Source organism: Lepidochelys kempii, chromosome 24, assembly GCF_965140265.1.
Source record: "Lepidochelys kempii isolate rLepKem1 chromosome 24, rLepKem1.hap2, whole genome shotgun sequence".
NCBI classification, from domain to species: Eukaryota; Metazoa; Chordata; order Testudines; family Cheloniidae; genus Lepidochelys; species Lepidochelys kempii.
Window position 1 is genome coordinate 3,480,039 of NC_133279.1, and position 14,886 is coordinate 3,494,924.

The window sequence follows — 14,886 nt, forward strand, 5'->3', positions numbered from 1 at the left end:
TCCATATCCAGCCTTTCTACGCTCCTCAAAGGGAAATCAGCAGAAGGAGCAATCAAGAGGAGGAAATACACTCTCTCACGGCTGTCTGGCAAGAAGTGGAGGTGGCATCTGTCTGTGGTGAAGTTACACAGCTCTTCGTCTGAGGTACAGAAGTGATGGGAAAAGCTTGCTATGTCCAGTCAAGTGTGTCCAAATGAGGGTCAGTGCAGGATTGTTCCTTCCAGCCCCCTCTCCAAAACTGCCTCTCTCTCTCTCACCACACATCCCCCTCGGCAATCTCTCTGCCCCCGTTTCCCTCAGCCTCGAGTCTCTCACTCCCAGTGCTGACCAATGCTTCGGGTTTCTCCTTCTCACATTTGTTATGACCCACGGGTTATATTGGTCCCTCTCCTGTGTTCCTTGTTCACTTTCATCCACTAGCTCCTGCCCTTTCGACTTTGGCAAATATATTTCAGCGGGTCTTCATGTCACATTGCATCCGGATGCCCAACTCCAAGCTCTGAGCAAGAGCCGGCCTGACCTCCTTGATCATGACGCTGAATCAGTTCGTGTTTGGAAAGTACTTTGGAGGGGCAATGTGCTGTAGGCCCTAATTCCTATTTACACTCTGGCCCCTTTCGGCAGTCGCTGCAGGAGGACCACAGCGCCCACGGAAGGGGGCCTGTCTGAGTATGAGAAAGAATCGGGTCCTACGGGGCCGATCCTGAACTGAGCTTCGCCCAGTTCCACCGAGAGTTCTGTGTATTGTTAGCGGGAGCAATAATCTGGGCTTCATTCTTGTTTGCCTGCCACTCTGGCAATGTTTAGGGGCCTTAAAGTGAGAGTAAATTATAGCTATAGCGACGTTACAGCCTTGGCCTGGCCGGAACTGAATAAAGGAGCCTTAGTGTGAACAAGAATCAGGCCCTTTAAGTCTAAAGAAACATGACGCCTCGTAACTTTATACTGGAGAGCGTCCTTAATGATCGTTGTGTCTTCGCTGGCTGCTATGATGTAGATGATCGGGTTATATACTGTACCCTACCCTGGCCCTTAGATTATTATCTTGATTTTTAAAATGTTATTTTTGAGATTGTTAGACACTTTTTATTCTTCAGCCTGCAAAATCCTCGGGGCAAGGACTGTCTTTTGGTTGTTGCTGGTGGAGGTTTGTTGGGCCCCACTCTATGGTTATGGCCCCACGGGGCAAATAATAATAGAGCGTATCCATATGGCCCAGTAGCGGGAGCTGTGGAGGGGTTGTTGCTGGACGGGGGTCCTGACTTGGTTGACATCTAGGTGCTATTTGCAGGGACAGACACACACACTCAGCAGAACAAGAATGTCCTGTCCTGGAGTGACTCTTCCCACATCCTCCACGGGCCAGGGCTTGCGAGCTGTAGCTCTGGGTTTAGGAGGGGCAGCTGGAGAGAACACCCCAGCCTGAGGCATGGTGGCAGGTTTCTTGACACTCCCAAGGGCCTTTGGCCAAGGGCTCCCAGCAACCACAACACATGCACCCTGTGTTTATTTCCTTGATTTATGCAAATGTCGTGTGCCACCCGACAGTACGTGTTCTGCAAGAAACAAGAGGAGAGATCCCTGAGGGAGCCAGACTGTAGCTGCGTATGAATGAGTGTGGAGACCCCTTTCCTCTTAGCCCTGATGTCAAATACACCTGTGAGTTAGGTAATAGTCCCCCTTGCAAAGAGGGGGGAAACTGAGGCATAAGGCAGCGAAGTGACTTGCCTAAGACCATGCAGCAAGTCTGTGGCAGAGCTGGGAATGGAACCCAGGAGTCCTGACTCCCAACACGGCCTCCAATGGTAATCAGACCATATTGTGCCCTGCGGTCTGAGCCCATGTTCCATTTCACTGCCATGGTGGCTTTGATTTTGTGCGTCCCCAGGTCTGTAAGATGCACTGTGGCTGCGTGTCTGAGGGGGTCCCCAGCTCCTACTGGATCTCAGGTGAGAATACAAACCATGCCGCGTGGAACTCCAAGGGGAGAGAGGAAAGAGCGTCTTCCTTTCCTCCTGTGGAGCCGGTCCAAGTCCTTGCAATGCTACACAGGGTGAAGCTAAGTTAGGGAGTGAGGGGCCCAGCCCTGAGAGGTGCTGAGCACCTACATCCCCCTGGAGGTACCACAATCTGGTACCTTTATGCAGCAACTTTCCTCCCAGAGCTCTTTACAGACTATACATATGGGGATCACTCTCCCAGCACTGAAATGCAGCCACCTCTGGGATGGAACTCAGCAGCTGTTTGACATCCTCACAGCAATGCTGCACTTAGGTTGGCAACTTTCTAATTGCACAAAACCCGAACAGCCCTGCCCCACCCCTTCTCTGAGGCTCCATCCCCACTCCCTTCGTCGCTCGCTCTGCCCCACCCTCACTCACTTTCACTGGGCTGGGGCAGGGAGTTGAGGTGCAGGAGGGTGGTGAGGGCTCCAGCTGGGGGTGTGGGCTCTGGGGTGTGGCTGGGGATGAGGGCTTTGGGGTGCAGGAGGGGCAGGGGGTTGGGGCGTGTGTGGAGGAGTGCAGGCTTCAGGAGGGAGTTTGGGTGTGGGAGGAGACTCTGGGCTGGGGCAGGGGGTTGGGGTGCAGGAGGGGATTCGGAGTGCGGGTTCAGGCGGCGCTTACCGTGGCTCCCAGGAAGTGGCCGCCAGGTCCCTGCGGCCCCTAGGCACATGGGCGGCCAGGGAGGTGCCGCGTGCTGCCCCCCAAGGCACATGGGCGGCCCTCGCACCCATAGGCGCCACCCCCGCAGCTCCCATTGGTCGTGGTTCCCTCGGGGCGGGGGCAGCACGCGGCACCTCCCTGGCCCACCATGTGCCTTGGGGCCGCAGGGACCTGGCAGCCACTTCTGGGAGCTGCACAGAGCCAGAGCAGGCAGGGAGCCTGCCTTAGCCCTGGGCCCCCGCTGCCCCACCGACCGGACTTTTAACGGTGCCCAGTCGGCAGTGGGTGTTCCAGTCGAAAACCAGATGCCTGGCAACCCTACACTGCACAGGGCTCACTTGCCCAGCACTGAAATGCAGCCACCTCTGGGGTGGAACATGGCAGCTGTTTAACAGCCACACAGCAATGCTGTGTAATACTTGAAGCCAGGAAGTCCCCTGGGAGTTGTGGGGAGGCTGAGGGCAGCACAGCTGGGGTATGACTATGCTCTCACTTGCTCTGCAGGGCTGGCTTTCCCAGACTGGGCCTACAAGGCAGAATCCAGCCCCGGCTCCCGTCAGATCCAGCTCTGGCACTTCATCCTGGAGCTGCTGCAGAAGGAGGAATTCCGCCATGTCATCGCCTGGCAGCAGGGCGAGTATGGGGAGTTTGTGATCAAGGACCCTGACGAGGTTGCGCGTCTGTGGGGCAGGAGGAAATGCAAACCGCAAATGAACTACGACAAGCTGAGCCGGGCCCTCAGGTGCGGAGAAGGGGCCACGTGGGGCGGGGAGCACGGGAACCCGTCTCGACCCAGGGCAGAGACTAGGGGTCTTATCGATCAAAGGAGAGACTGGGTATTTGGTGGAGAGGCAGAGAGCAGCCCATTCCAGCACCGCTTTGATCCATCCAGGATTCAGGGACACTAGGTAGCTCAGTCCCCGAGCTAGAGGGAACCACGGGGTCTGTCTGTGTCCAGCAGCCTCATTATAGTCCTCGCTGCTGAGTCCTGCCTCGTCCCACCGTGAGGAATCAGGGCAAACTGACGCCTGCTAGCCATGGACCTGATCCAGGCCGGGATCTGAATTCTCCTGCTTTTAGGGGAGTTCAGGCCCCAGGCCTAGCACACAGATAAGAGGTGACCTGTGAAACCCAGACATGGATTTAAAGGAGGAGGGGAAACTTGTTTCAGTCTGGCTGTACCTTGGATGGACTCAGAGGGACACCCAGATCCATCCCCGACCCTTTGGAGCAGGAAAAAAAAAAAAAGGATGATGGAAAAGAGAGAGTAAGGGGACAGAAAGAGTGAGAGAAAGAGCTTATATCTCTTTTATTTTTCTAGGGAAAGATAGTCCCTCTTCTCTTCTCTTCTCTTCTCTTCTCTTCTCGTCTCGTCTCGTCTCGTCTCGTCTCGTCTCTTCTCTTCTCTTCTCTTCTCTTCTCTTCTCTTCTCGTCTCTTCTCTTCTCTTCTCTTCTCTTCTCTTCTCTTCTCTTCTCTTCTCTTCTCTTCTCTTCTCTTCTCGTCTCTTCTCTTCTCGTCTCTTCTCTTCTCTCTTGTCTCTGTTCCTGGATCTTCTCTCGGCTTCCTGGTGCTTGTCTGTTTAGTGACACGTCCGTCCGTCCGTCCGTCCCCCGCTGCTCTAACCTCTCAGGCTTTTCCCTCCCCCGCCCCCAGGTATTATTACCACAAGCGCATCCTGCACAAGACCAGGGGAAAGAGGTTCACCTACAAGTTTAACTTCAGCAAACTCACCTTCCTCAATCCCCCGCTGCGGGACGCGCACTGTCCTTCCCCGCCCGCCAGCGCGTGCCGCCCGCCCGGGGTCTCCGCCGGCCTGCAGAGCGAGGTAACCACAGGGCACGGGGCTGGGATGGGGTCCCAGGGTGCCCCGTGGGTGGGGGCAGGTCCCAGGGTGCCCCGTGGGTGGGGGCAGGTCCCAGGGTGCCCCGTGGGTGGGGGCAGGTCACAGATTGCCCCGTGGGTGGGGGCAGGTCACAGATTGCCCCGTGGGTGGGGGCAGGTCCCAGGGTGCCCCGTGGGTGGGGGCAGGTCCCAGGGTGCCCCGTGGGTGGGGGCAGGTCCCAGACTGCCCCGTGGGTGGGGGCAGGTCCCAGGGTGCCCCGTGGGTGGGGGCAGGTCCCAGACTGCCCCGTGGGTGGGGGCAGGTCCCAGATTGCCCCGTGGGTGGGGGCAGGTCCCAGGGTGCCCCGTGCACGGGGCTGGGATGGGGTCACAGACTGCCCCGTGGGTGGGGGCAGGTCACAGAGTGCCCCGTGCATGGGGCTGGGATGGGGTCCCAGACTGCCCCTTGGGTGGGGGCAGGTCCCAGGGTGCCCCATGCACGGGGCTGGGATGGGGTCCCAGACTGCCCCGTGGGTGGGGGCGGGTGAGTGTCAGTCCCAGCTGCCCCAGGGACCCCAGGCTCATTGTTAGGACCCTAAGTATGGGGGTCCCCACTGCAAAGCTCATTCCCCCTCCAGCTCCTGCAGAACATGATCTTCGCCCGCCAGGCCTTGGCTGACCAGCTGACCTTCCACAGAGGCCTCAGGGACCCGCTGGACATGGCGAGCCCAGGGAACAAGAAAGGGACTGCCAGCGGGCCCCGTAAGTGCCATGTGTGTCTGTGACAGGGAGGGGGCAACAAGGGGGACAGCAGCACAGGGCAGGGTCAGAGAGGAGCTTTTCAGGAGACCTCAAGGCGGTACCCGCACGCATGTGTGTGAGTGCACTGGTGTTTGTGTGTGAGTGTCCCAGATCAGTGGGTGGCTGCCGTTAACACAGCAAGGGAGAAAGAAGGGCCCAGCTCGCGTCCGAGCCGGACCGTGGGTGAGAGGATCCAGCCTCTCACCAGTCCGAGCAGCAGCGTCTGGCAGCTCCTGGCACTGGCTGCATGATGGTGCCGGGCAATGCTGAGTCCAGCCCTGCGGGCCCCGCAGGGGCATGTCTGCCCCAGGGTCTCTGACCAGCTGGATCCAAACACCCCTGAATTTGGGGGGATTTGAATCTGGATCCAAATGTCCCTCCCCCACCCTCCGCACACTCCCGCTACCTGCTGCAGGTCCCTAAAATGGGAGGGGTGGGGGGAGGATGTCCTGCCAACAGGGAGGGGCTCAGGAAGGGCAAAAGCCTCAAAAAGCCCTTCCCCCACTGCTCAACCCCCTACCTGCCTGTTTCTGGAAAACTTTGGGCAGCCACAGCTGCCTTGCAGGGGTCACCTGCACAGAGAGCTGCCTGGTTTTCGAAGGGTTAATCCCCAGCAGCCTGGACTGCAGACCCCGCCTGGGTGCTCTGGAGCCAGGCTGGGGGAGGAAGGTGCGACCCAGCTTCAGTGACCCCTGCGGGGCTTTGCAGGGACACAGAACCGTCTGGATCTGCCCTGCCCAGGCCCCCTCCCCGTCCAGGGCCCCTGGCAGAGCACAGGACACAGGGCCACTCTGAACCAGGGGTGTTCCCGCCCCAGAGCCCCTTTGCCACAGCTCCAGCGTGAGCTGTATTATAACAGCACCTAGGGCCAGATCCGGGCCCCATTGTTCCGGGCGCTGCAGACAGGGAGAAACAGTCCTTGCTCCAAAGAGCTCGCAGTCTGAATAAACAAGGGTAGGAGGGGAAACTGAGGCACACACCAGTGGCGTGACTTGCCCAAGGTCACCTGGCAGGGCAGTGGCAGAGCCCGGGAAGAATCCAGGTGTCCTGACTCCCAGCCCAGTGCCCAGTGTGTGCTCAGCCCCCCACCCCCCAGCACGCACACAGAAGGCCCAGCTATTGAGGTCTCGTTTTCAAGGAGGTAGCGGGGCCTAGGGGCTTGGGCACTGCGTGTGGGGACTCAGGACTCCTGGGTTCCATCTCCAGCGCTGCCAGTGAGCTTGGGCTCCGTGACGTGGGGGCTGCCTTGGGATGCGCGGTGGGGGGCAGCTGGCTGGTGTCGGCTTTGGTCCGGTCTCACTTTGCTCCCTGTCTCTGTTCCTGTCCCCAGAGTTCAGCTCGCTCCCCTCTCCCTGCCTGTTCGGCTTCTGCTGCTGTGGGGGAGTGCAAGACAAGTTCCCCCGCCTGGGCGCCTTCCTGCCAACGATCCCGCACTCCGGCCTCGGCCCCCACTCCAGCTGGCAGCTCTGCCCCCCTCCCCAGTACCCCCAGCCCAGCTCCCCCGACTGGTGGCGCTTCCCCAGCCACGTCTTCCAGCACGGCCGGTCGGTGCTGCCCCTGGAGGAGAGGGCCCACCCACACAGCCCATTGGGACCCCCCAGATCAGAAGCCCTCCGGAAGGGTGTCAGCTTCCCAGCCATTAGGCTGCAGGGGAGAGCGTTCCCCGGGCTCCCATTGGGTGCCACGCGGGGCCACGGGAGCGCAATGGCCGGAGGGAGGCTGGGGTTCCCGCTGGACCTCTCCCAGCCTAGGGAGGAAGCAGAGGCCTCCTCTGCAGAGAGCTGCCTGGGTGTGAAACCGGAGCTGGAGCTTGAGGGCCGGCCTCAGGCCAAGGGCGCCGGCAGTCTGGAGCCCAGTGGGGGAGGTGAAGGTCTGCATTACCCCCCCCGAGTTACAAGGCCTCCACCCACCCAGCATCCCCTGCTTGCCTGGCTTTAAAGCTGGCTGCTCCCTGGATCCTACCTAAGGCAGGTGGGCAAGAGTTGAGGGGATGTCAGCTCTTCTCCTCCAGCCCTGATTCCACTGTCCCAGGGGACCCTGCCATTCCAGCTAGCAGACCAGAAGCTCCCTCGACCAGCCGGCTCTCCGCAACCCGCCACTCGCCCTGTCTCAGGGCTGAGGAGGTTGATTTCCAGTGGGGTGCTGGCTGGGCCCCCAGAAAACCAGCCACCAGGGTCTGCCAGTGACTCATCCTCATTCACCCACCAATAACCCCTCCACCCACAACTCCCTGAGGCAGAGCCAGGGAGGTAGGTGCCCCGAGTGTGCAGAGCCCTCTGTCTTTCTCGCCTGGTCTCAGTGCCCCACTCCGGTAGCCTGAGACATGCTTCATTCATACCTCAAACTTCCCCAGCCTCTGCTCTGCTTCACAACTAAACCTGGGTCCAGCCCAGCCCGGCCACTCTTTGTGATCAGACACCCTCTCTCCGGGACGGCCCATCCGGTGCCAGACCCCAGCTCTTCATTCGCTTTGAAGCGCTCGGCGTGTGTCGGGGTGGCGACCGGAGCTGATGTGCAAACAGGTTTGGAATCCCAGGGGAACCCCTGAGGAACACGACAAAGTTCTCATTTTCCTTGCCATTTTTTTCTTCCAAAGGTTTAGGTGGGGAAAAAAAGAACAAACAGATTGTTCAGTGTTTGGCAACAGGAAAATTTCAGCCAAAAAATTTCAAATTTTCAACAACCCCCGCACTCAGTTTAGCCCAAGACGTCACCCGCAGAAATCTCTGCTTTGACTAAAAACTTGGTTTCTGTCGGAAAAAACCTTGAGAAGGGAAAATATTGACTGGCTCCAGTACCGCTGCTGCTGGCTCATCCCCAGGGATCCCACGTGGGACGTCTGGATCAAAAACACGAGCCACCCGTGTCAGCAAAAGAATAAGGCCTGTGAGCTTGGGCTGTATCTGTCTCATCAACTTCATGCATCATCCAGCTCCTGGAGGGGGGAAAGCCCTGCACTGGGTCCGCATGGGGAGGTTGAAAGTGACTCAGTATTTCCCATTAAACACTCAGTTTCCCCCACAGGGTTATTCTACCCCTTTTTTCTTCTGGTACTCCCCAGCCACCGCCCCACCCATGCTGGGGACACGTTCTGAATTGCTCAGGCCCCAGTTCCCTTTGCCTGGCGACACTCTGGAAACCAGAGGGGGGGGGGTGTCTTTCCTCTCGACTTTCCTCCCTCTTGTTCAAACATTTGTGTGGAGTGTTTGCTAAGTGCCTAGTTGTTGGTCCCCTTTGCCCTGCTGTTGGGTTCCCTCTTAACTCCTCGTCTGCCAGATCTCAACTCTGGTCTTGGGCTGCGCTGCATTCGCGCCCTGCTGAAATCAGGGGAAGGTCAGGGGCCGTCCAGCGCTGAGGCAGGGTGTTCTGCCTGGGGGGTCCCAGACCATTCAGCACAACAGGTGTACTCTGGAGGTGCTGGGCATGGAGCAGCTCGGCAGGGATCTTCTACCTGGATAGGCTGCTCCTTCCAGCATCAGAACAGGTGCATTCTCTTCGGCTGGAGCCTGGAGGTTCACCACCAGCCCAGCCCGATTTGTCTGTATATACAAGTCCCTGTGCCACATCGCCCTGACGTCTTCCCCGCTCCCCCTGTCCGGCAATACCCTCACGCCCCACGGCACAGTTTGTCAGTGAAATAAACGTGCACGGCCTGTCTAGTCTCACCCCGTCTGTATAAAAGATGAAACCAAACCCGGTGAATAAAGATTGTTGGTAGACCAGAATCTCTCGGTTGTTTCCCCAAATCCCCATCTGAAGGGGGCTAAGTTAGAACGAAATCCACCTTGTCATCTGGAGGGTTGGAAAGGGTGCTGCTTGTCCAAATTCTTGACAGAAAATGCTCACCCCATGTTCCTGGTGGCCAGAGCCACTTATTCCTATGTGCCAGTAGGTGGCATGTTTTATATCACATAGGTCCTAGCTAGACATCAACCTAAGCCACAGTCATCCAAAACGGGATGTTCTTTGAAAAGACCGACACTAGTTCACCACAGCAATTGGACATGGCGCAGGAATTAATTCAAGGAAGCCCTATGGCCTGTGTTATGCAGGAGGTGCGATCAGATGATCACAATGATGGTTATATTTGTAAAAAGAACAGGAGTCCTTGTGGCACCTTAGAGACTAACCAGTTTATTTGAGCATAAGCTTTCGTGAGCTACAGCTCACTTCATCAGATGCATACATCCGATGGAACCTGGTAACACCTGGTCACACCCATTGTTTCATGTTCTCTGTGTTTATAAATCTCCCACTGTATTTTCCACTGAATGCATCCGATGAAGTGAGCTGTAGCTCACGAAAGCTCATGCTCAAATAAATTGGTTAGTCTCTAAGGTGTCACAAGTCCTCCTGTTCTTTTTGCGGATACAGACTAACACGGCTGCTACTCTGAAACCGGTTATATTTGTGTGGACAGGCGATGGCCGTGCCTGGAAATCCAGGTGCAGGGGGAAAGAAGACATAGCAGTGCGAAGGCTTTGCCGCGCTTGACATCTGAGCGGTGAAATATTGCACATCGAGAAATTGACATGTGGAAAAGCACAGGCCTGGTCTAGCGGCCACATCTAAAAAAGTTGACCCCTGGTTCTTATTATTCTTTGTCATGTGGTAGCAGCTAGACCAAACTTTTGTGTGAGTGGCCCCTTTCACAGAGCAAGCTTCTGAGTGCGACGCCCCTTATAAATTAAAAGCACGTTTTTTATATTCAACACTATTATAAATGCTGGAGGCAAAGCAGGATTTGGGGTGGAGGCTGACAGCTCGCGACCCCCCGCCCCCACATAATAACCTTGTGACCCCCCCCGAGGGGGCACAACCCCCAATTTGAGACCCCCTGAGCTAGACCATCCCGAACCAAGGTGATCAGGGTCCCTTCGTGCTAGGTGCGGTACATAGACCTAGGAGAACCGGTCCCTGCTCCCGAAAGGTCATAATCTAATAGAGAAGGCAGGCCTAGAGAGAATTGCCCAGCTGGGCAAAGATGAAGGGACTTGCTCTAGGTCACGTAGGCCGTGAGCAGGGCCAAGAACTGAATGCAGCTCTCCGGCGCCCGACACCAGTTCCCGACCCACAACACCAGCCTTCCCCGGGCCCCGGCGTGCTAAACAGCTGGTGGGAGCGAGAATATGAGACAAGCAAGCGCAGCTGGCGTGGATCTCGGGGCTAGGCTATTTCCCATCACCTCCATTGCTTCGTCTCTGATTGGCATTCTTTGCCATGCGGGAGGGGAGCCCCCCCCCAGGTGTGCAAGACGGTGGTGAACGGTGCAATCTCAGGGAGGCCTGGCTTGCAGGGGCCCCGCCAAAGGTATTTCTGTTACACTGTGGCCTCTCAAAGCCGCCTGCTAATGATTGACTCAAGGGTCTGTGTGGCACTAGTGACCCCTAGTGACCAGCCTGGGTCATCGCCGATTCACCTCCTGCTCACCTGGCATTATTACAGTGGGGTTAATAGACAAAGCCTCCCCTCTCCTCAACTAAAGCTTTGGAGACACCAGGCAGAACACTTGGGGCCTCGGTGACATAGCTTTCCCACATGGAAAATGTAGGGTCTAGACCCAGATCTGCTATGCAGCCTTGGGTACGTCCCTGCCTTTCTCTGGGCCTCAGTTTCCCCTTCCACCCTTTGTTTAATAATCCCTTGCTCTTATCTAGCACTTTTCATCAGTAGATCGCAAAGCACTTTACAAAGGAGGGGGCAGCCCCATTAGCCCCATTGTACAGATGGGGAAACTGAGGCACGGGGCGGGGCAGTGACTTGCTCTAAGTCACCCAGCAGGCCAGTGCCTGAGCCAGGAATAGAATCCAGGTCTCTTGAGTGATTTCCAGCCCAGTGCTCTGTCCCCTGGGCAACACTGTCCCAGTTGGTTTCTTTAGCCTCTTTGGGGCAGGGAATGTCTCTTGCCATGTGCACGTGCAGCACCCTGCACAACGAGGCCCAAATCTAAGTGAGGGCGGGGCCAGGAATAGAACCCGGGGCCAGTGCTCTAACCACTGGACCCTGCTGCGTCTCCCTTGGGGGGGAAAAAAAAGACTTATTTTCCTTTCACTTTCAGAACGTAAGAGCTCATGAACAGTGACCTTGGACACATGGACAGCCAAGCGCCCGTCACTTACAGGAAAATAGTGACCGTATTCCAGAGTAAAGGCCCATCCGCCATATACCTGTGCCCGGGGCAGCCTCCAATGCCATAGAACCCCATTCTGGCTGGGAACCTGCCATAATGCCCATCACAGGAGGGCAGGTCAGTTCACAGCTAGGTTGGCACTTACTGAACACCAGAGTGGGTTTGAGAAGGAGTGATGGGGTGCACTGGTCTTTGGGGGCCCCCCGCTGGCAGCTGCAGCATCCTGACACAGCCGAGCCCGGGTTTATTGGAAGCCTCTTGACTCTGCTAAAGACAGAAGGGATAACGACATGCCCTGTTGCCTCCTGTGTGTGTGCAGTGCCCTGCCCCATGGGCTGATCTGCGAGCGTTACTATATTCACAGTTTTCAGAGTAACAGCCGTGTTAGTCTGTATTCGCAAAAAGAAAAGGAGGACTTGTGGCACCTTAGAGACTAACCAATTTATTTGAGCATGAGCTTTCGTGAGCTACAGCTCACTTCATCGGATGCATACCGTGGAAACTGCAGCAGACTTTATATACACACAGAGAATTTGAAACAATACCTCCTCCCACCCCACTGTCCTGCTGGTAATAGCTTATCTAAAGTGATCATCAGGTTGGGCCATTTCCAGCACAAATCCAGGTTTTCTCACCCTCCACCCCCCCACACAAATTCACTCTCCTGCTGGTGATAGCCCATCCAAAGTGACAACTCTTTACACAATGTGCATGATAATCAAGTTGGGCCATTTCCTGCACAAATCCAGGTTCTCTCACCCCCTCACCCCCCTCCCAAAAACCACACACAAACTCACTATCCTGCTGGTAATAGCTCATCCAAAGTGACCACTCTCCCTACAATGTGCATGATAATCAAGGTGGGCCATTTCCAGCACAAATCCAGGTTTTCTCACACACCCCCCCACCCCCATACAAACACAAACTCACTCTCCTGCTGGTAATAGCTCATGCAAACTGACCACTCTTCAAGTTTAAATCCAAGTTAAACCAGAACATCTGGGGGGGGGGGGGGGTAGGAAAAAAACAAGGGGAAATAGGCTATCTTGCATAATGACTTAGCCACTCCCAGTCTCTATTTAAGCCTAAATTAATAGTATCCAATTTGCAAATGAATTCCAATTCAGCAGTTTCTCGCTGGAGTCTGGATTTGAAGTTTTTTTGTTTTAAGATAGCGACCTTCATGTCTGTGATTGCGTGACCAGAGAGATTGAAGTGTTCTCCGAGTGGTTTATGAATGTTATAATTCTTGACATCTGATTTGTGTCCATTTATTCTTTTACGTAGAGACTGTCCAGAGGCCGGACAGGATCCCTGGGAAGCTCTGTGGAGTGGAGACCACCTTTGATCGATGTTTGTGCTGCGCCTAGGGCCCTGAGGCTCTGGGCCAGGACCGGGGCGCCCTGTACCACAATACAAATAATAACGTTCACAGAGTTGTAGATTTCAAGCCAGGAGGGAACCGTTCTGCTCAACTAGCTGAGCTCCCGCAGAGCACAGGCCGGAGGATTTCACCCAGTGATCCCTGCATCCAGCCCAGAGCTCCAGCCTGAGAGAGAGCGTGTCTCAACAGCAGAGGCTGCGAGAGACGTACATATCTGATTAGACCAAACTGCACCCGTTCACGTTCCAGAAGGACACACGAATCCTCGAACCGATCAGACCCGGGTCAACATCATCCTCTCTCCGGCAGGGGCCAGCTTCAGAGGAAGATGCAAGGACACTAATGGTACACCCTGACCATAGGGCTTTGTGGCTGACTTGCCCTGCCGCTGCTTATTTCCTTGGGGCCGCAGCCCTTCGTTGCTGGGCATGCTGGCCCTTTAAGGGGAAGGTGGGCTCAACCTCACCTATCCCCAGTTAGGGCTGTGGTTGGATCAGGTGACATGCTTCCTATAAGAGGCAGCCTGCTTGCTCAGCTAGAGGAGTTGAGGCTGCTGTAGCAGGGATACAGAAACCAAGAGCTGGGAACAGGTGCTCCTTGCTCGCCTGAGAGAAGGGTCCGGCTGGAGCTATGTGCAGTGAGGGGCAGCAGGAAAACCCTCTTCCAGTGTGGGAGGGTATTTCTAGAAGGAAGCAGCCTGGCTAGGACAGTGCAGGCAATGGGGCGTGTGACGAGGAACTGGCACTGACTTGAGGCTCTCGACTGGGCCTTTTAGGGAGGACAGGAGGCAGCTTCCCCACCTGCAGCTTCTTTTGCCCTGTGGTGAAAAGGTCAACAGGCTGCTGAACTGAGGGGGAGGCGGAGAGAGAGGAGCTGAGGCCTGGTGTACGTGAGACCTCCCTGAGGGCACCCTGACTGAGGTGCCTCTGTTGCACATGACTCCAGGAGCTGGGGCTTTAGAAAAGCACCAAAAGGTCACCAGCCTTGCAAGGATCCACAAATCTCTGACCAAAGCGCGTACACAAAGGGTGGTCGGGTGCATAAGGAGCTGGCCTGCAAATCAGGAGACCTAGAGTCAATCCGTGACTCACTTAATCCCTCTGCACCCCAGCCCCTCCTCTAACACAACCTTCCTTTATCTCCACTCTTTGGACTGCCGGCTCTTGGGGCAGGGATTGTCTTGCTCTGGGTATGTACAGCCCCGAGCACCATGGGGCCTTAGGTGCTACAGTGATGCAGCTGGCACTGATCTAACCCTGAGGCTTTGGCTCTGCCTGTTGCTTGCTGAGCAGAAATGGCTTCACAGATTTAAATCTTAATAGAAAGCCAGTGAAAAACGTCAAGGCCTCCGTAGTCCTTGCTTTAGCTCTGCCTTAGCTTGTACCTGGGCAAGAAAGTGGGAGGGAGGTTGCAGAGAAGGCACCGGGGAAGAATCTCTGGCCTTCCAAGCATCCGCAGGCCTGTGCCATCCCATCGGCAGACTTCCTCCTGCTTGGGGGGCTGCCCCCTGCTGGCTGGCTGGGGTGCATGCTCTAGCAACAACTCTGGACCGCCAGGGATGGAGGTCGGTTGGGGCCATGCACACCTAGAGTGCCAGAAGAACTGAGTTGCTCAGAAGATCCTGAAGACCTCCTCCATGTCCTCTGAAGATCCCGCTTCCCCCCTGCCCCCCACCCCAAACTTCCTGGGCCTGACAGCACCCTGGTCGCTTCTCACAGAGTTGCTCAGAAAATGATTTTCCAGCTTGTGAAAACTGAGATTTTTTTATTTTTAAAAAGCTTCCATCCCCAAGCCGGAATTCTGAAATTTTCACAAAAGTTAAATTCCTCCCCCCTCCCATCCCCCCCAAAAAGTTTTGAAACCATGGGAATTTTTTTCAGTTGTATTTGAAACACTCCTTTTTAATGCTTTTCATTTCAAAATGTACTTTTGATTTATACAGGAAAACAAAAGTGGTTCGGAAACAACAAATCAGAGGTGGTTTGGTTCCAGTGGTTTCAACATTTTCAAAATGTCCTTTGTCCCTTTTTTGTTTTAAAATGACTTTATTGGTCGATCAGCCTTTGGGACATTTGGGTTGTGTCG

The 14,886-nt window shown here is 55.9% G+C and overlaps 1 protein-coding gene across 1 annotated transcript; it reads left to right on the forward strand.

The window, feature by feature from the left end:
- Positions 1-1,888: 1,888 nt before the first annotated feature.
- ETV3L (ETS variant transcription factor 3 like) lies at positions 1,889-7,225 on the forward strand. Its single transcript, XM_073323269.1, has 5 exons — positions 1,889-1,949; positions 3,168-3,405; positions 4,319-4,490; positions 5,125-5,248; positions 6,618-7,225. Exons 1-5 carry the CDS (start codon positions 1,898-1,900, stop codon positions 7,223-7,225), a joined length of 1,194 nt encoding a protein of 397 aa, XP_073179370.1. The 5' UTR covers positions 1,889-1,897.
- The last annotated feature ends 7,661 nt before the right edge of the window (positions 7,226-14,886 follow it).

Excerpts from the sequence above, each read along its gene's own strand:
- ETV3L (XM_073323269.1), top strand. The coding sequence starts at position 1,898 with ATGCACTGTGGCTGCGTGTCTGAGGGGGTCCCCAGCTCCTACTGGATC. Across the intron at positions 1,950-3,167 it reads CAGCTCCTACTGGATCTCAG|GGCTGGCTTTCCCAGACTGG; the intron begins GTGAGAATACAA and ends CTTGCTCTGCAG. Across the intron at positions 5,249-6,617 it reads AGGGACTGCCAGCGGGCCCC|AGTTCAGCTCGCTCCCCTCT; the intron begins GTAAGTGCCATG and ends TCCTGTCCCCAG.